At 37.0% G+C, this 22,177-nt stretch overlaps 1 protein-coding gene and 1 long non-coding RNA gene across 2 annotated transcripts; one reads left to right on the forward strand and one right to left on the reverse strand.

Annotated features, from left to right (window-relative positions):
* Positions 1-2,016: 2,016 nt before the first annotated feature.
* Positions 2,017-7,904, reverse strand: LOC138913676 (uncharacterized). Its single transcript, XR_011419482.1, has 3 exons — positions 7,744-7,904; positions 2,210-2,413; positions 2,017-2,154 (listed from the first exon to the last, which is right to left on the reverse strand). It is a non-coding gene; the product is annotated as an uncharacterized lncRNA (long non-coding RNA).
* Positions 7,905-11,464: 3,560 nt separating this feature from the next.
* Positions 11,465-22,004, forward strand: Men (Malic enzyme). Its single transcript, XM_017158106.3, has 4 exons — positions 11,465-11,601; positions 14,381-15,134; positions 19,936-20,864; positions 20,924-22,004. Exons 1-4 carry the CDS (start codon positions 11,540-11,542, stop codon positions 21,597-21,599), a joined length of 2,421 nt encoding a protein of 806 aa, XP_017013595.2. The 5' UTR covers positions 11,465-11,539; the 3' UTR covers positions 21,600-22,004.
* The last annotated feature ends 173 nt before the right edge of the window (positions 22,005-22,177 follow it).

The raw sequence follows: 22,177 nt of genomic DNA on the forward strand, positions 1-22,177 counted from the left end.
CATAAAAACCTCAAATGAAAAAAGGCGAATAAAAGATGGTTTGCCGTGACCGGACCTTTAAATACCCTGACTTTTATTCTGAAAAAGATTTAACATTAAAAAATACTTGAGCAATGTAAATGATTTATCACTAATAGGTATATCTATATTTGTAATCACTTTATTAACATAACGATTTGAATATAACAAAAACAAATTTAAGCTAATAAATTGTAAATATTATATATTTTTTTATAATATTCGTTACTAAGAGAAAAAAATACTACTAAATTACTAAAATATAGGTTTTTAATATTATTCCTTAAAACTCAATAAAATTTGGTCAAACAATTTTTTTTAAATTTTAGTTGAGTGAATGGAAAATATAAATCTTCACAAATGCAAGAAGGAAATTAATTAAACATTAAAACATTTCTCTGCTGAGTCCTACATATATGTGTGTGAGAACAAAATATATATTTAGAACCCCACTCACTGCATTAAAAACGTAAATTAAAATACCCTTTTAAAGCGCATTAAAAAAGAGGGCAAAACTGTAGGAGGACTAGTGCTTCGGAATGTCCTTGCGGGTAACGCACGTATTAAATGAGCAAAAATGTGAGGGCTGCCGCCGGGGGGCGTCTCTGCTAGCGAAAGTGAAATTAAAAACTAAGTTCTCTTCTGGAAAAAAGGAGGCGTGGCCGTCAATTGACAGTGGGGCAGCAAGAATTGCATAGCACCCTCCCATCCTCAACTGTTTGCATTTCATTTGCAAGGAAAGAAGCATAAAAAGGCAGTTGCGAGGGCTCGTTTTGAATTAGACGATATTATTTTTTTATTTTTGACGTATTTTTAACATATTATAATAAATTAGAAAATAAAATGTTTTTAGAGAACTAACATTTTTAAAAATCGTACTCCTAAGTAACGAATTAAATATAAAATAAAAGATAAGATAGACAATTATAACATTTTCCAAAACTACGACAGTATTAATCTATAAATTTTAAAAAGATATTTAAACTTTAATATTATTCTTGCAATATATCGGTTGGTTAAAGTTTTTGAAAAATCAAAGTTTAATCAACTAATATTAAATACAAAAGGTTACCCAAAAATAAGTGAAAATTATATTTTATTTTATCTAAAATCCATTTTTATGTATTTTACATTTGTTCATTATAATATGATTCTGAACTGAAGAATTGACCCTCGCTGAGACAGCCAGTTTTTGCAGTCACTGCTCATGTCCTTCGCAAACGCATGGCTTTGAATATGAGTATGGGTGCCATCTTAAGCATGGTAAATGCAACAACCTCACACACAACCCACCGCCCACAACTCACTGCCCTGCCCCCTGCCCCCGCCCCAGTCTATGGGGCCAACAGGCTTCTTTATGCGAATCGCACGCTCGTTGACGTCTGTGTGTTTGTTTGTTTGTTTGTTTGGCTGTTTGTTCTGTTGCCTGTTTTTAGCCATTGCTTTTATAAGCGCAAAGTGCTCTTCATTATGCGCATCAAGTGAAAGGATAAGTGCAGCGCACACACTCAGTGCCATAGAAATATTTATACATGTGTGCAATACGGTTTTTATGAACCTCAATTGCGAGGAAAAATTCCACTGAAAAATTACCCCGAAATTGCACAAAGAGCATCTAATCGGTTATGTGAAATGGGGTTGGCTTGAGCTTGAGCAAACAATTCCGATCAAAATATGAAATGTTGGCTTTTAATTTCGTAGAAACTAGCGAGAAGATGCCTTTGGGGGTAAATCATATTTCTAATGGTTAAAGTTCGGCAGTTGCAATTGCATTCCAAGTTGATTTTTAACTTAATTGGATTTTGTTGTACGGTTAGTCTTGTTTTATTGCGTTTTAATTGAAATTACCTACTTATTACTTAATGAAAAAGAAAGGTTTTATTTTCTTAAATAATAAAAATTATAATTAAAATGTAAACATTATGTAACCCCACCCCCAAAATCTATATTACCAACCCAAATTTAGGAACAAGGATGCTAAAGTCCCAAAGAATTTTCGGACAAATCTCTAGAGGTCTCGGAAACCGAACCAGATGACAACTCCTGTGCAATTTCGCTTTCTGTCGAGTCCTCGGTAAACCACCGGCCGTCTCCGCCTCTCGCGCACACAATTTGAGATCCGACGACGTCCAACACCTTAATTAAGCCAAATTGCACTAACAAATCCATAAATAATGAGACCAGTACTCACACACACCTGAGAGGCTGAAGGCCGCGGCGCAGTCTTCAATTACGATTAGTTTACGGCGGGATGAGGGGCGGCTAAATTGCACAGGAGGAGCATAATTGAATCGCAGGACACTCACAGCGCGCAGAGCTCAGCCTTGACTGAGTTATGGCCCCAGCTCATTCGATTAGAGGGCGGAGAACGTTTAATTGAAATTCAAGATACGGACTGCAACGGAGACAATGCAAAATGAGTGAACTGCGGAAAAAAAAGTAAAATGTTTTCAAAAATTTCGGAAATTATTTTTCCAAAGATTAGTTTTAATACGACCTTCTTTCTTATTATTTAAATTTACATTTTTAAAGTTCAAACAAAAATGGAATATTGTTTTAAATAAAGTATAAGATATTTTTGAATACTTATGTATTTAAAATCACAATTTATTTTAAATTTCATGAATTTTTTTTTAAATTTTTTTTCTCAGTACTGTAAATTTAATTTTTATGGCCTCCGTGTGTTTGTGCGCTTGTGTGGGCGTGTCAATAATCCGACTTAGGATCGCCGCCCATGCTCGAGACCCGATTACCACACATCGATGTTGTAGCCGCATAAAATCGGCCAACAAAAGGGACCAGGACTAAGGACTAAGGACTGAGGACCAAGTCAAGTGACAGGCTTGTAAAAGTCGTTGGGTCGTTGGCAAATCGATTGCTCGATTGCTCGTCAGGGTCAACTGGCAGGCCTGACAGCGCTTAGCTTATGGCCCCCAAATCGGCCGGCATTCCGGCTCCGAGTTCCTTCGATTTTCTACGGCTTTAAATTATGTTTGACATGGCAGCGGGCCTAAAAGGGACTGCCAAAGACAGCAAAGGGAAAAAGGAATAGATTTGAATTTTGCACACAATATTCTCAGCTGACAAAGTCTCGATGGCGTTGTCGTTTTTGGGGTTAACAAAGTCTTTTGCCTGGTTTTTTGGCACACTTTTGCCCGGTTGGTTGTCATTGACAGGCAGACAAAAGGCCTTTGACACCTTTTTGTATATACTCAACGAACGACTCTGTTTTTCCTTGTCCGTAGGTGTGGAAAATTATAATGCAAATGTCTGTCTATTTAAAACACGCCATCTGGATGCCTCAATCGGATAGAAAAACAACGTATTAAATTATATAAATCGATATTTGGTTGTTCTCTGTACCAATTTGAGCCGGGTTTCGATTTGAGCGATTATAATTAATTACATTTGCTAGTTATATATTTTAAACTTAATAAAAGTATTTAATAAGAATATATTTTAATATTAAAAACTAGTGAAAATTAAAAATAAATGCAAATATGTAGGTAAACTTAAACTTGATTTTATATTAAACATTTAAAGGAAATTTTAATAATAATTTTAATTTATATTAGATCCAAAAAACGTTCCTTTCTTTATATTATTAGCATACCTACTTTAAAAAATCAACGAGCCCTTTTAGGTTAATTTTGTTTAACCTTTTTCTGAACAATTTAATGAGAAAGATATCCCAGCGATTCGCCTTTGAATTTTATTGTGTTGTTGCTGAAGGCCAATTAAATGCTAGAATAACGCTGCGCAATTTATGCGCATAAATATTTTTTTTTATGTTTTTGTACCGCCGAACATGTGTAGCTGCGTGAGTCGAGTCTACGCGATATGTACCTAACATGGGGATATGTAAATGTAACTCGTCTAAAAGAAAACAATCATTTCGCCATAATAAGCACTAAATATGCAGGACACACCCACCCACAGGACCACACAATTTCGCTTTACCTGGGAAAGGAAAAATCGTTTGCCGCAACTCGTATTGATAAATATTAGTTAAAATATGAATAAATTTATATGCGAATGCGAGAGTGTGTTCGTTTGTATAAACGTTTGGTAAACATAACGAGCTGAGTAAATTGATTGCATGACGCAATGAAGCGCGTCCTGTAAAACCACTTAAAACATGCCTCAGTACATGCCATAAACCCAAAGGCGGAAGAATCTCTCGCGAAGGATGTGGGTGCACACATCCCTTAGCTTACGAAGGCCCCCGTCTCCTTTTATTTAATGCCAAAGCAGTCGCTACCCGCCGCCGCCGTCGCCGTCGCCCAAAAACACATGCAAAACCGGCAAACATTTAACCAGAGGCTATGAAATTCGATAAATATCGACAAAGTTTGGCGCTTATTGGCGCTCGGCAACCTCGAGGACGAGGACTCGAGTCGAATCGCTGAGTCTTTCAGTCGGCAAACGCGGCGAGAGTTTATTAGCAACAGGATGTGGGGACTCACAGGAACCCGGTCCTCTGAAAGACACCGCTGCACAGTGGAACCGATATATGGAAAATATATAAAAACCTTAAATAAAGCTATATTCTGTAATTTTAATCAACAAACTATAAGATAAAATAATAAAGAATTATCTGTTAGCTTTTAAATTTAAATTAAAAAATTCAACATTTTTTAACATTTTTCTAAAAGGCTTACTTTTAATTGCTATCTCTAATGTAAAGCTGAAATACTATAAAAGTTATAGATTTCTTTTAATGAAATACAATAAATTAAATTTAAGTGTTTCTTGTTTAGTATCCACCGTAGATGGGACCATTTGAATGGAGTTTGCGAAAAAAAGGAGCAACTTTGGCATAAATATGCATTTCCCGCTTCAAATACTTCTCATATCCTTCCCACTTATCCCAGTTTCAGGACTCTGCCGAGTTCAATTACGCGCGTTTTTCACCTCCCCGAAATGTCGTGGCCCCGGGGGATTATCGCTTACATTTTCAGTCAAGTGCGTTCGTTTATTGTGCAAAAGTTGAGTTCGGTTCAGCACGGTGCACTGTGAATTATAAATCATATATGGAAAAATTCTAACCAAAAATGAACTAAATTTTAAGATTAAAATTTGTTTTTTTGTTTTATAACCTTCAAAACTAAATATACAAATATTAAAAAAAATATAAATTGAGAGATAAAAAATTTTAATCCTTACACATAAAAATGTAAATATATTCTGTATAAAATGTATTTTTTCAGCGTATTAATTCGTTTCCCTTTCCTTTCACACACGAATATATGGTGGATATTGTTTCGCGATTTAAGGGCGAGACTATGGGCGGGGGGCGTGGCTAGGCAGCGGTGCGATTTTGAGGTGGAAACGCTTGACTTTTATGATGTAAAAGTGAAAGGCGAGTAGTCGTCGCGACGTTCGTTGATTTGAAAATGTCATAGGCACGAAATATGTATATCTGCAAACACATATTTGCATGTACGGATTTGCTTGAGGGTCCCAGTATAAGTAGACTTATGAGTTATGCGAACAATGTTCGTATTTTCAAAGAGCATAAATACGGGCATATATATTTTCATATGTATGTAAATTGAAAAAAAATTGCATACTTGTATTTTGTTTATGTAATAGGAAATATAAGAAATGAGGCAGGTCCGTATTACATTTGTAATTTCCCAAAAAAGGAAGCAATTTGCATTTCGTTTCTGTTCCGCCAAATTGTTGCCATCAATTCAATGAACTTTCAATGTGGATTTAAATGGATTTCAATGTAGGAAATCTACACGCGTGAGGGAGACTTTTTCTATGGATATTAATTTGTTTAGAATTGGTAAATCGGTTTATATTTTTTATTAATAAGCTCTTCATAAGCTATTTAACTTTGTTATAAAAATCAAATTATCCAATAATAATGTTTTGTAACATAAGATTCTTAAACGTCAGGCTAAGTAAATTGCGGATTAAATAAGGAAGGCACAATATTTTTTGTAACATAATAAAATCTTTAGAGTAAGCAATTGGTAAAATAATATTTTTACATTATTTGGCCATAGGATTTATTTTAGCTTAAAAAGTTATCACTTGTTTTACCATAATAAAGATTAAATTTATGTAGAGCTGATTTTTTAAAGGGAGTATTAATAAACATAATATGTATTACATATGCATATACTTCCTGGATAACGTTTTGATTTACTCTTCTGTTGAAGGTCAGTATTAAATTTTTATAGCCGAAGTTTTGTTCTCGTCGTGTCACAGACTTTTTATTTTCCATTGTTTTACTTTGTTCTTGCTATGAATTTTTTCGGCAATGTCAGAGAAGAGGCGTGACATTAGCAGCTGTCGTCACCGCGGGGTTTCGTTTTCGGGCGACAGTGCAACATGAAACCCAGCCAAACCCCAATAACCCACCGAACTTTCACCCAACGTGCCACCATTTTCCCAATCTCCTCCTGATGGATCACATGCAACTGCCATTGTGTTTGGCTTTTTCATCACTGAACAGATTTCCTATTTTTTTCCCAATTTGTTTTTTTTGCTTTCGACAACAATTTGTTTTAAAGCAGCAAGCAGACAGCGTAAACTTTTTAATTAATATCAAATATGAAACGTTGCCATATCCGCGAGCAAACCAAAAAAGTCCCAAAATCGAAAGCCTACTGGCAACTTACACCATACAGACGCGCCTAACCGAGAGAAAGTGAAATGATGCAAAGCTTGTTAAAAGTTTTAATTAAATTGATTGTCGCTTCTTTGTCTCCATTTTGCCCTTCTTTTTCCAACGCTAAAACATTACCAACTTGCCCATAAATATGTCTCGAATGGAAATTAATTGGAATATTCAAAGTGTTAAGGAAGAAATATGTTTGCAAACGGAAATAATTTCATATGGGAAGTAGTTCGGGAAAAATTAATTACATTAACGGCTAAAACATTTTTTAAAGCTTTTAACATTTTTAGGAAAATATTTTTATCAACATTTAACTTATCTCAAATTAATAAACATATGTTTTGACTTCTAGAAATATTTTAAAGGTAAAAAGAAGTTGTTTTGTCAAGTTTAGCATTTCATTTTTTATATTTAAGTAAAAATAGAAAACTACTGCTCCCATAACCTTTATAATTAAATATTAAGTAAATTAACAATTAAATTCATTGTAATTTGTCAAACTTTCAATTTAAGTTCCACATTTGATAGCAGACAGTCCTTTAAATACGCGAAATTTTGCAGTAAAATTTTAACTTCTTGACTTGCAATTAAAGCGCGTGAAGCCCACAAGTCAAGTGGCCAATAATACATGCCTCGAAACAAGGACACCGGCGGCGGAGCTGACATTCCGGCCATCTGGCGGAGAAGCCAACTCCTGTCGCCCGCAGGCGATGTTCCCAAGTGGGCGTGGCCGGCGGTGAATATAACTCCAACCAGACTTCCACCGCCTGCCATCCCATTTAATGTAGTTGTAAATGTATAATGAGCCGGTCGGAGTCCCTTACCATCGATGAGCCGGTGATTTTTTAAAGCCGTTTAAAACGCGGGAAACGATTTTTTTCAATACAAACCTCAATATATTCTTGATTTTACTTTAACGGCAGCATGGTGTTCGGATTTTTGTCTTGCCTTTTTTTATTGACTGCTTTTATATTATTATTTAAAAATTAATTATACGCCACGTTGGCTCGTTTGGTTTTTTTGCCGCATTACTTCGTCGCATTTTTACCGGTCGTTGCCGTTTTTAATTTAAATATAAAATATTGACTTACCGCTACCCGACACCACCTGGCCATATATTAAAAAATAGTTATCGCGTATTAATTTAAATTTACTTTGGCTGCTCTTCGTCTCTACGTCCCCGACAATTTTCATGGCACATTGATGGCTTTAAAATTCAACAGTGTATATTTCCTTCGGCCATTTTTGTTGACATTTAAACAAGAATTATCAAAAAAAAATTCAAGGATATTAACGCATTTTGGTTGTGTTTTAGAAAATAAAGTAAATAGCGGTACCACAAAAAACTATAAAATTTCGGTTTAAACCAGAATTTTTTTTCAAATGAATACATTTAAATATATGAAATCAGGAACAGTAGTGTAACTTTTAGTCTAGCAACTTTTCTTGTACATCCTATATATTTTGTGACCATTTTGGCATTTCCGGCATGGGAAGACCCCGAAGAAGACCGAGTCCAAGTGAGATCGTGTACGCGAGACTCATAAAATTGTTGGCCATTTGAACGTTTTTGTGCTGGCCAAAGTCAAGTCAAGGCATTGAAAAATAAAACGCGGCCAGCAAAGCAAAGGCTAATAGAAAGAGACAGATGGCGGTGAAAAAAAAGAGACGGAAAAGGAACGGATAAAAGCGAATGGAAAATAGAAAATAGAGAAAAATCCAGCGGATGACTGGAATTTCATACTGTTGGTATGGCAGGAGTGTGTGTGTGTTATCCTTTGACAAGGAGCATAAATGTGGAAGCTCCTCCATCGTCCTTTGTACCTTCCGGCTGGCGAACATCGACGTCGATGTGTTGGCCATTTTATTATATTTGCTCTAAGACATTTTTGCTCTATAACAAAAATGGGATTTTAGGATATAAAAATTATGATAGATTACCGCCACACTTCCATGCAGTAACCACCACCCACAGTGGCATTTTTTTGCAATTGCACTGCAGACCAAAAAATTTGGCAACACTGTTACAAATTCCATTAAATTCTGCATATTTTATTATTACCTCAGAATTTATAAAATATTCGGTTTCAATCATGAATTATGAAGACTTACACCAAATAGTTCATATACAAATAAATCATTACATATATTATAAAATAATATAAAGATATTTTATTTTTGTGTTTTTAAGCTCAGAATATTTCTAGTGTTTTTCTCATCACATGCGTCTCTGTGAAAATTGCGCCAGCTTAGCTGGGTAAAATCATTTGATGATAAAAGTGGCCCTCAATTGCTTTGTTGCTTGTTGCACGTCGTTGCTTTTCCCCTCATCTCGTTGTTATTAAATTGAAGACTGGCAAAAAGTGAAAAACATAGTGAAGTAGAGGATGTGAAAGGACCTGGGAAAACAGCTGACACACACAATGGATCCATCTGAAATAACAATCATAATTCATTATGTTGACTGGTATATTATAATGTAGAAGATATGGCGTTTTGATTCACTTTCGAATGGCAACGCAGTGAAAGCACAAAATATTGCCAACGAATTTACTTTCATTTGAAAGGCTATTTCAAGTTGGATAATTTCGCCAGAGAAAATAGAAAACATATATTGTTTTTGGAGTTCATATTTTGGGGTAACAATTACAGCCTTATTTTTACCGAGTAAATTTCGACTCTGATTCTTTCAGTTTCGTATGAATTAACTTAATTGTGTATCGTGCGGAAATTTCTGGAACTACAGCACTGGCGCCACCTACGTATTATTAAAAAAAAAAGAGAATAGCGCCATCTGTTGAAGCTTTCAGAAACTGCACAATTCAACTGGTAGAATATTTTTTGGCCCGCCATAAAATTGAACATTAAAAGGTTTTTAAATAAAAAAAAATTTTAAAAAAATCTTAAAAAAAAATTTTTTTTAATTACAAAAAATCAATGTTTTCACATTTTTACTTTTTAGTGCTTGTCAGGTGTTCAATTAATTCTGTTAAGAAGTTTAAAAATGAGGCCAAACCGATAATTATATATAAATTATTTGTATAAAGTTTTGTATTTATTTATTTTGGTGGTCACTTGAAGGAACTTGATAAAATTGTACGTAAATAGAAAACTTTGTAGACTGAAGAGCTATCTGTGGTTTAAGCAATTGTATAAATCGCCGAAAAAACCAGGGTCATTTTTGTTTTTTGGGTATATCTTATTTGTGGTTATTTAAACAGTGAAATTTTTTAAAATAGTTCAAGTGGATGGAAAATTTTAAAAACATCAAAGTTATCTGTGGTTTATAAAAAAAGTGTTAAACCCTTTAAAAAATTCTTAAACAGTTTTAATGTAGGCCGCTTAACTATTCCTAACAAAAATTAAGGTTTCATTTTGAAATGTTTTTCATAGTTAATGCATTTGTTTGTATCGGGCTTTAAATTACATTTGACCCTGACGACAATTGAAACCGTGTTGCAACTTTTTATGTGGCAGTTTCGCAAAGTTACAAACAATAAACAATGCACACATTACAGCTGATGCAATAATAAATTTAGTATAGCAAACTAAGCACGGTAATTAATTTGTATCATATTTACACAATTTAACAAGATTTTTAAACATTCATGCAATATATATTCTGACTTGTACAGACGAGAGAGTAATAAAGTAAATCTAATTAAAATCCGTGTGTCACCCAGGTGACAATTGAAGAAACGGTAAAATAATTAGTTGATAAAATCAGATACAGCCAGTAAAAAAACTGATGGATTGGCCAAACCGACTATTGAATTCACTACAATTTCGTTTTACTTCACTGATTTCTAAAAGACCCGGAATCCATTGTGTTTACTTATCAATTTTCTTCGGTTGCCAAGTGCAGCCGACTGGGACGCGATGGTCAGCCATCGAGTTGCCTTCTCTTATACCTGATATTATTATTTTTTAATTGGCCAGCAACAAATTGCTTCATGCATTTGTGTGAGCCGCCCAGAGGTCGTTGCGATTAACCAACCGCTCAAGTTTTGTGCGACTCCAAATGAAGTCCAACTCAACGCCAAAGCTTCTCTAAGGCTGCAACGATTAATCAAATACGGCAAAACCTGAATATGTGGTCTGAACAACATTTATTTCCAGAATTAAATTATTTATTTAATGGGAACTTAAAGGAGACCTTAAAGTCATACATTTTATCCATTAAAATTAACTTCTAAAAATAAAATAAGAAATAATCTACATTAAATCAATTTATAGAGTTTGGTAAACGGATCTGTTTTTTACTATATAAACATTAATGATTATCGAAATTATAAAAAAAAAATAATTAATTTTTCTTTTTTAGTTATAATCGTTTAAAAAACATTTAAAAACCCTAAAGTTTTTAGAAACCCGCTTTATTTTGTAATAAGATATTATATGGCATCTGCTTTAGCCAGATGACACTGTACTTGTCTGGGGCCACCCGAAGTGACTCAACTCTCGAGCAAATGTCGCGTGCTGCCTGCGTGCGCGGGGGAGAGGGGGCGGGGGCCAGTACTGCCCTCCTGCTCGCACCTGTAGCGGACATTCTCCTTTGGGCCGCTCGCTAACAAGTGGCCTCCGGTACTCGAAAAGCTGCGATTCCAGCGCGAGTTCAGTTTTTGATTCAGTTTCAGGCGGTTCAGAGTTGCTTAGTCCAGCGCAATTGCTAAAAACGCTCTTTTAATTTCAGTTATTAACGGCTTTGAATAATTTAGGCGAAATACCGTGTGGACAAAGGGGTTTGAACTTAATATATTCGCGTGTGAAAAGCCCTCGTCGATTTTGGTCTACTTTCTCAGTCTCCGAGTGTATTTGTTCTCTTTGGAAAATAATTAACTTTTTTTATTTTACTGGAGTGAGTTAAAAGAAAATTGAAAACCAAAAATGGGTAATTCCAGTTCCATTTGCGCCGATCGCAGTGCCATAAGGAATTTCGATGAAAATGGGTAAGCAAAGAAGTGGAAAAGTGCACAAACTAAAAATCTTTAAAGAAATGCAACCTGAAAGAGGAATTAGGAAATGCGAGAGTTGGACTAAAAGTTTGTGGGTTCAGGAAAAAATCTTATTTTCTTCCTGTCACAATAAAAATATTTTTAAATTAATTATAAAAAATATATATTTTATGTTAAATTACATTATATATTTCTTTGTTTGTTTTCTGTTCATAAAAAATCCTCCAGTATAGTATTTCCTGAAATTGTAGACCAACCCAGCAATAACCTGGCTTTTTCCTAATGCAAACCGTAAGCAAACAACCGCCCATGATCACGCCCCCTTCATTTTATCTATATTTTGAGGTGTCATTAGTGTTTAATGATGCGGTTTACTAGCATTTTATCAGCGATTTACGAGCGACTCATCGACGCTCCGATAAAGAAAATTATCCTGGCACGCGCCATGCCGCCCATCGACATAAAATCGGTAATCCTCATCTATAATTACTGATTTTCGAATTAAACACAAAAAAACAGCAGCGACAGGTGTGTTTTGCTCACGAAAGTCCTCGTCAAAATAAAGACTGAAATCGTTATAAAGCACAGCTGAGGTAAATTGTTAATATTTATGAAGGTTACTTGGACACACACATGTGTGAAATATTCCAATTTATTTGCCTGTCGTGTTTTACTTTCAATTTTTGTGTAATAATTGAACGGAGCAGACATCGAACCCACCGGGCGTATGAGTGACTCAAGTGCAAAGTGAGGCGGGGATTCAAACGGTTCGGGACACTGAAGGTTAAGGCTAAGGTTTTCATACGGCCCGGCTCGTAATTAGGTTTCTGCCTTGGGCCGTATCTTTAAATAATTTATACCTATTCATAGAAGACAAATTTAGGAGGAAGCGTTGGTGAGAAGACAATAAATACTCTATTATATTAGAAAAAAATAGTGGAACATATAGTTTTCCAATTAAAATCGAGTTAATAAAAATAGATTACCAACAATAAATTAGTAATAAGTTTTCCTATCGATAGATTTTTTTTTCAAAATTTTGTAATCTTTTTCAATTTGTTTTAAAAATTAGTTATGGGGAATTTTAAGTAATATTTTGTAGGGTGTTCCAATCTCGACTTGCCGATTGGCTAACAAAATATTAAATAATATAGCAACAGAGCTAGTGATAAAGGTTTAATTTGCATTCGTTTTTTACTTTAATTATTATTATTTCGGCATTTGCAGTTCTCAAGGAATATTTTTCACATGTTTTTCACGCCGCATCGTAATGTTTTCCAGGTCCCAGACAAATGATTAGACTGGTAATTATTGTTGTTATTATGGGTCTCAGCGTTTAATAGTGTACGTATAGATAAGTGTTTGTACCGCCCTTATCAGTCAGCTGATTTCCCCCCGCCTACGAATATATGTAGCCGATCCAACTAATCTGCGAGAGGAAGAGAGAGGAAAAACAAAACAGAATTGGCAAAAGTGTAAAATGTAAAAGAGAAAGAGACTCGTTGGCAAAACAAATCGAACACTGTGGTTCAGTTTAGCACGAAAGCTGCAGCAACACAGACAAAAAAAAATCATATAGCGAGATAATTGCCGGGGAAATCAATATCAATACCAAAAGTTAACGTAGGACAAATAGAACATCACAAGTGCACGCCATGTACGCGATCCTCCAACGCTGTTCCGGAATCAGAAAAACCTTTGGACGGCTGTGAGTGGAAAATAATAAGAATAATATTGTACCATAATCGGCTGAGTACCAGTGGACCATGGAGCATGAGGGTGTGTTTCTGGATCGGCGATAATCAGTGTCACTTTGTCACGTTGATTATCGGTTCCCATCTCGAAGGCCTGTCTGCGGTGCATCACCTCATCGGGTTCACTGGGGCTTAATAAAGTGCCTGCATATGAACATATGTGCATACATATAAATGTAATGATGTATGCACTTTGCAAGGGCTTTAAAAAGCTTGATAAGGGAATTCAAACGGAAAATACCCTAACAGGTCCAGAGATTTTTAGTGGTAGAAACAATATTGATTGGTCTTTAAAAAAACATGCACAGATTTTAATTAAGAACATTTGAAAAGAGTTAAATTTAATCAAGTCTGAACTATAAAATCATGAAAACATAATGGCTTTTCAATATTATTCTAAAAGCTAAGTGGACGTACAATTTCCAAAAATTTTCCATTCCTAGAAAGTGTGCTTATCCCATTTTGTACACTATTTATAGATTTTAAAAATTGACAATTGCCAATATTGGGAAATGTTTACATTTAGGTTTATGCAAAAGTTGCGAAATTGGTGAAATAATTTTGAAGAGTATTTTATAAAATAAGATATTCTGAAGCCCGTTGAACATTTAAAATAGTACACTTGTTTAGTGGGTAATACTTTTGTACTGCAATAAAATGTTAATGTAAATTCTAAAAAAAATATTACTCATACGACATGTTGCAAACTTTCTGAAAAACCATCTTTGAAAATGGAAAAGTAGTTCAGGTTACATAAATTTAACTTTTTATTTTATTTTCTTTGAAAGAGTATCCCTTCTTCGATGACAAAGTTGGCAATGCCGTTATTGTCACTCCTGCATTGACATTCATTCACACTCGATGCGCTCAGTGTTTTTTCTTTAATTGAATTACAGAGAATGACAGAGAACATATCTCGCATGCCGCCAGCACAATTGTCCACTCTCCCTGTCTCTCACTCCCACTGTCGCCACCCACCCACTCACCCCCCTGTTTTGTCTGCTCTCTCTCTCCCTTAGCACACCGGTATATCCCACAGCCAACAATTCCCAGAGTCCTTCCAATGGCCAAATAACGCCACTGCACACACACAACCACGGTAAAGAGCGGGAGCACGGCTACTACAAGACCACCATTCCCGTTGGAAGCTCGCTCAGCGGGAGCACTAATGGCGAGAGCAATGGCAATGGCTGCTCTCACTGCCGAACCCGAACAGCTGATGCGCGCTTCTCTCCCACAAACAATAACAACAATGCACACACCCAACTCACGGAGAGCCAAAGCTGTGGTTGTAGTAGTCGTGTGTGTAAAAATCATACGACTACAACGACAACCACACTCGAATACGAACTTTCCAATTTCGCAAAACTAACGACACGAATCACAACGCAAAGTGCCGCCGAAGTCGCAACAACGACGGATACGGATACGGATAGGGATACTAAATCGAATTCGAATACGTACACGGATCAGGGTGATATAGCCACAGTCAGCGATTTGCCCAAGGGTCTGCCGTTATCCTCGCGACATCACTGGAACCAATTGCAGCACAGCTTGCACGCCCTCCACCACCAGCAGCAACAACAACAGCAGCAACTACGTTCTTATAGTAGCAATACCCAAACAAATTTGGAAGACAACATGAGTAAACCCACTGGAAATCAGGATAAATACGTCCAGCGCGATCGCCTGGGAATCTGGGGAACTGGCGATAACGAAATCGTTGGCAGCATCTCCGGATTCGGCCGACTTTTCGACAAGCGCTACTCAAAGGTGAGTTTTATATTCTCTTTAGTTATTTAGTTCTCTAGTTCCATTCCATACGGCCATCCCCTTTCGCCGCGGGGCTTTAAGTTTAGTGGAAAAGTACCAGGCAAAGGTTTTAGGGTGGGTTCGCATTCGGGTTTTCTGGTTTTGGTGTGTTGGGTATCAAGGGGCGAGAATTCGTCTAAGCTTGGGGAATTTTGGTTAGAGCACAGTGATTAGGGAAATAAATTTAAAAATAATATTTTTAAACTTAAATAGTTACAAAATTTTAGAAATTTACTCAGGGAGTGAAATCTTTATTTTATACCCTAAAACTAAATATAAGGGCCCAAATTTCTAGCTAGCCCTTGTTCTTGAAAAATGTGTGATTTTTTGTAGGCCACCGGCTATTTTTAACACCAGCACGAGCATAAAAAATTCCAATTCATTAATACATAAATAAATATTAAGCGGAAACGTCAGCTGACGAATTCAGAGCAAAAAAAAGATACTTTTTGGCAGTGGCTTCATTTTTCGGCAAGTGGTGTGGGTGACCTTTAGATGACATAGAGAGCGAAAGAGACAGCAAATAGTACACGCGCCACTCTGGAAGACCAAAGCTCATAGTTTTTGTTATTTTTTTGGGTTTTTTTATTTTTTTATAAAGGCTGTCAAAGGCGCAGAAAATCGATAGCCAACTTTTATAATTGAGCCAATTAAATGTCTGTCAAATAGTGGAATTGTAGGGTATGAAGCGGTTAACACGAATCCGTCACGCAGAATTTCTATACAGCATTTATCTCAGATTGCAATTTCAAGTTCAATGCTTGTACGCTTTTTTCTGCTTGCATTGGCTTTTACGCTATTTTCCCACGGAGACATGAATGAGCTAATGCACGAATTGTTGCAGAAAATATTAGAGAGCATTTCGAAGAGAGAGGGCGCATGGTCTTTTAGTTTGTGTGTTTTTGGGGAGATGCACAGTGAAACAGAATTTCGAAATGTTTAGTTCTAGATATAAAAAACTGCAATGCAAATACCATTTTTATCAAATGACTTCAAATCCCTTTAAAAAATTGTATTTAAAAACCCTAGAATCAGAGTTTAAAATGTTTAAAAATATAAAAATTACACTTAAAATAGACGTCTCAATTATATTTTTTTAACTTGGCAACGATTTTTTCGTGTGCAAGCTGATAGGTGGAAAATTCCGTAATGTAAACAGTAGCTCTACTAAGAATAATGGAGGGGCTCTCCAAAATTTCGTTTCCCCATTGCAATAACAATAAAAACTTTGTCGACTTACGTCAGGCCACAATCGCTTGAGTTTTTGCCAGACCGAAAATTAATAATTTAACCAGAAATTATCTTGGCGAGTTTCCTTATCAAGAAGCTGCCACTTGTGTACTACAGTTTGTTATTACTTCTTACACGCTCCCCACAAGTGACACTTGTTTATCTCAACCTCCTTCCCCGAAACAGCTGAGGTTTGTTTTGATTTCCTTATGCTTCCCTGTGGAAAGTTTTCAAGTTCTTATCTCTTTTAAAAACATCGCAAAATCCGAATCCGATCCAACCAGCAAAAACTGACCTACATTCAGTCATAAATTTATCTTTGTTTCGAACAGCGAGTATAAAGAACTGAATAACGATAATCCCCATTCGGTATCAGCCGTTTATATATATTATATATTTATCTGTGTGTTTGCCCACTCTAAATACAGTTAGCGAATAGGGAAAATTATTTGCATTTCTACGTTTTTGTTTGTCTCTTGCTTTATTGGTTCTTTTTCACGTATTTCGTTATTTATTGCTCGTCTGAGGAAATTAAAAATTTAAACAAATTCAAGCGGTCAATGTGCTGAAAGAGCAGAGAGCTCGGAACTTGTTGAAATAGTTGGATTATTTCATTGTTTACTCATTGACTTATCGGTATTGGTTGTTTATATTGGGCAAGCAAAGAAAGAATAATATATAGTGTACTTGTCAATGGCTGTGCGATTGTTTAGGTGCGATTTAGAGTGGAAATTAAACAAATTTGATTAGTTTTTTATCAAAGTTTAGATATAGTTTTTATAGTATACATACATGGAAAATGTAATTATTATTGTGATATTTTAAAATTTTCTTATTTGTCTAAGCAGTTTGAGTTTTTTCCACTGTGACTCATAAACTCGTATGTTTCGCTTCCGGCAAAGTTCCATGGTTCTTTGAAGAATAGCCTGATTCACTGGCACTTTCATCCCTCCATCATTCCACATCGTCTGACCCACAAAAGACTATAGTTTAACCTGCCTGAGAAACAAAACAAAACCTTTTCATCAGCTCACCTTTGCGAAGGAAACAGTTTGCCTGAGATTGCCCGCTTGTGTCTATTTCGACTTGTGCTGATTAAAGCGACGCTTTCGTCATCCGAATCGTATTCAAAGTTCAGAGACAGCGACGACTTAATGATTAGCTGTTGGTAGGTATAATGATGATCACGATTGCGATCATAATGATCGAACTGGTCGCGCCAGACAGTGCAAAAAAAATCAGCTGAGCGCGCGCTAATTTGTGTTTGGGTTCGTTTTGGTTGTTGCTCCGATTTTTGTCTATTTTCGATTTTTGTTTTCTTTGCAATATCATGCGAAATGTGTATGCGTAATCCCGGAGTTGCCCATTACGTATACGCATGTCTGTATTTGTTATACAGCCAAAGCGAAGTAAATAGCCTTTTATATTAGGATTTTTTCTTAAAATTATATCCGTCTTCTAAAAAATTATACACAATGGTTTTAAGAATTAGTTCTTATGTTTTTTTTTTCTTATTTTAAAGTTAAATAAATAAAGTTAAATAAAAAAACTTATAATTTTTTTTACTATTTATTTAAGCGAAACCTAAGTTTAGGGGGTTTTATGTATGAGGCAAACTCGGATGTTTGAAGCAGTTGATGTATTTTTGTATGTATATTAAGGTATGTGGAATGGAGAATGGGGAATACTTGTTGCCAGGCGGTTTGTAAACACTTTCGCACGCTTATCGACGGTCGTGCGTCGCTTTCAATGTCAACGGTGTCGTTCTCTCGATTTTTTCGTATTTCACCAGCCCACCGATGACGTAGCAACACGATAATGGTTAATTCGAGGCTCCTCAGGGTAGTAAATTATTGTTTATGGGGATCACTCGAGTGTTTATTGTACAAACAGCAAGTTCAGAACTAATTGAATTTAATACGTACGACACTTGACACATGGACTTTCCTGTAAAGCCTTTATTAGTTTAAATTTCACTTTTTTTCGGTCAGAATTTTTTTTGATGAGAGTTTTTACCATATATATCAATTTTTTAAAGTATTTTTATTTAATTAGAATCTTCTGGATCTCAAGGTGTAATTTTTTGTAGACGTGCCCCCAGAGGTTCAATAAAAAACTTGTAGTTGTCATTATTTCAAAGATAAAAAGTGGGTTTCTTTTCCTGTCACCATGAATAGGTAAAAAAAACTCATGTCATTAAAATTAAGCTAATTTGTGGTCAACTGGGAAATTTTCGATTAAAGCTGACTCATTTAAATGGAAGATGAAGAAGTTTGATAAGTTACGAATACGTAAATGTCATAGTGATACTAATTAAATAACAAATAATGTAAATATATAAAAAAGGTAAAAATAATCTTAGACATATATGTATATATATATCATATATGTATCGTTATAAACATTTTACATTGCGTGACAGAAATAAAACAAAAATTTTATTTAAATTCAAACTGATGACTTAATAACTATAATTTTCAATAAATACTTAATTTGGGGTAAAATGAAATTGAAATTAAATTTCTTTATAAAGCTTACTTAATTCACCTTTTGGGCAAAATACATTTTTGTGTAAAGCAGTCAGATTTGCTATAAATATAAAACTTGTTCGGCTGCAAATTGGCTGATGGCTTTTGATGGAATGTTTTATAATGAAAATTTACATGTGGGTATTATATATTCAAGGTTGAGATTTAATGTCCAAAGAAGCGTTACTCAAAGCCTTTGTATGGGCACGATTTAAAAACAGCTGCCATTTGCCAAGTTACTCAAGGCACGAGTAATTATTCCCTAATGTGCATATTAGCAGGTACATCCGTAATTTAAATGCCACATAATCCAGCGTAATTTGTGTTTGAATGTCAACTTGCACGTATTTTCTTTATCTACATATGTGACCAAGTCAAAAGTTTGAAATAACGCCCCCAACATAATCCCATTTCGATAATAACCCCAGCAATTACGGAGCAAAAAACTTTCGAAAACTAGTCGTAATTGTGCGTGTGAAACGAGGCCAAAGCTGAGTCATTCTCCTCAAATGTACTCTGTTTATATTAGAGTTCCCATTGCAAATCGTATTTCAGTTTTAATTCTCTATCGACTTGTCGCCGGAACTTGACTTTGAACTTGAAACCCGACTCGTGCCTGGGCGACAGATCTATCTCATCGGATCTGTGAAGGTCGCCTGATAACTGGTGGCCAGTTCCAGTCGGTTTGTCTAGAATATATAGGGGCGCGTGCTGGGAAATAGAGGTCCACGATAAGCGGAGGCAAACTTTTCCACCATCCTACTTGAGTTTGTTTTGTTTGAACGGTTTTATAATCATTTCGTGGGGCGATCAGGCCATTTAAGTACTAGATTTTTAATCAATCAAAAGGGAACTATCAGGAGATATAAAGTTGATAAGATAAAATAATTATAATATTTTTTTAGAAAGATCTTTAACTTCCTGATCCAAGTGTTATATTTGTTTTGTGTGTTTTAAATACCTAAAAAAACTAAAAATTGTATCTTATTATATCCCATTTTCAGGGCCTGGCTTTCTCCCATGAGGAGCGCCAGCAGCTGGGTATCCATGGCCTGCTGCCCTACGTGGTTCGCGAGTCCAACGAGCAGGTGGAGCACTGCCGCGCCCTCCTGGATCGCCTGGATCAGGATTTGGACAAGTACATGTACCTGATCAGCCTGTCCGAGCGGAACGAGAGGCTCTTCTACAAGGTCCTCAGCTCGGACATCAGTCACATGATGCCCCTGGTGTACACGCCCACCGTGGGATTGGCCTGCCAGCGCTACAGCCTGATCTACCAGAGCGCCAAGGGCATGTTCATCTCCATCAAGGACAAGGGACACATCTACGATGTGCTTAAGAACTGGCCGGAAACCGATGTGCGTGCTATTGTGGTGACGGACGGCGAGCGTATCCTGGGTCTGGGTGATCTGGGTGCCAATGGCATGGGCATCCCCGTGGGCAAGCTGTCCCTGTACACCGCCTTAGCCGGCATTAAGCCATCGCAGTGCCTGCCCATCACCTTGGATGTGGGCACCAACACCGAATCCCTGCTGGAGGATCCCCTGTATATTGGTCTGCGCGAGAACCGAGCCACCGGGGCTCTCTACGATGAGTTCATCGATGAGTTCATGCATGCCTGCGTGCGTCGCTTTGGCCAGAATTGCCTGATTCAGTTTGAGGACTTTGCCAATGCCAATGCGTTTAGGCTGTTGTCCAAGTACCGCGATAGCTTCTGCACCTTCAACGATGACATCCAGGGAACCGCTTCGGTGGCCGTCGCTGGATTGCTCGCCTCGCTGAAGATCAAGAAGACCCAGCTGCGGGATAACACGCTGTTGTTCTTGGGCGCCGGTGAGGCGGCTCTGGGTATTGCCAACCTGTGTCTGATGGCCATGAAGGCCGAGGGTCTCTCCGAGGAGGAGGCCAAGTCCCGCATCTGGATGGTGGACAGGTAAAAGCTTATTTAAAAAAAATCCTTAACTAAATACTAATTAATATCTTATATTTTAGCCGCGGTGTCATTGTCCGCGATCGCCCAAAGGGTGGACTCACCGAGCACAAGCTGCACTTTGCCCAGCTGCACGAACCCATCGATACTTTGGCCGAGGCGGTGCGCAAGGTGCGTCCCAATGTCCTCATTGGAGCCGCTGCCCAGGGCGGAGCCTTCAACCAGGAGATCCTCGAGCTGATGGCCGACATCAATGAGACCCCCATCATCTTCGCGCTGTCCAATCCGACCAGCAAGGCGGAGTGCACCGCCGAGGAGGCATACACCCACACCAAGGGTCGCTGCATCTTCGCCAGCGGATCGCCTTTCGCACCCGTGACGTACAACAACAAGAAGTACTTCCCGGGCCAGGGCAACAACTCGTACATTTTCCCCGGAGTGGCACTCGGAGTTTTGTGCGCCGGCATGCTGACCATTCCCGAGGAGGTCTTCTTGGTGGCTGCCGAGCGTTTGGCGGAGCTGGTCTCCAAGGATGACCTGGACAAGGGCAGCTTGTATCCTCCGCTCAACTCGATCGTGAGCTGTTCGGTGGCCATTGCCGAAAAGATTGTGGAGTACGCGTATAAGAACGGATTGGCCACCGTTCGCCCCGAACCGGCCAATAAGCTGGCCTTCATCAAGGCCCAGATGTACGATCTGGACTATCCGCGCTCCGTGCCTGCCACCTATAAGATGTAGAGCATCCAAAACCAGATGGATATCCATTCCGCCTACCCCAAAAATATGAATAGGAGTGGCCATCGCAGATATTCGGCACGGGCGGCGAGCAGTAACCATGTTATTTATTTTATAATGTCGCACATCTGTCGTCTAGCGTATAGCTAAATTTGTATCGCGCCTAACCAACCTCCCACTATCCACCAACCACTAGCCCCTGTTCGCAGCCCGGTAGATTATACTATGAAATATGAAAAAGGAAAAATGGAATGTCATTAGCCCCGCGGCGAACAATTTTTTATGATGTTGACTCTATGTAAATGGGATATTGATCTACTAGATATGTAAACAAATTCTATGTAATCTTGAACAACACAAACTACTCTAAGAATCTACAAATAAAAGTATAAATAAAAATACCTCAAAGGGATGTTTTTTAATGGGCGAAATAAATATGGAAGTAAAAGAACTAACATATTTTTAAAGAAGAAATACAAATTCAACAAATTCAAAATTCATCAACATTTATTAAAAAAAGTTTTAAATGGCCATGTTTTTGTTTTTACTATTAATTTACTATTTATTTTTAAAGTAAAGTT

The sequence above is a fragment of the Drosophila takahashii genome, chromosome 3R, assembly GCF_030179915.1.
Source record: "Drosophila takahashii strain IR98-3 E-12201 chromosome 3R, DtakHiC1v2, whole genome shotgun sequence".
NCBI classification, from domain to species: domain Eukaryota; kingdom Metazoa; phylum Arthropoda; class Insecta; order Diptera; family Drosophilidae; genus Drosophila; species Drosophila takahashii.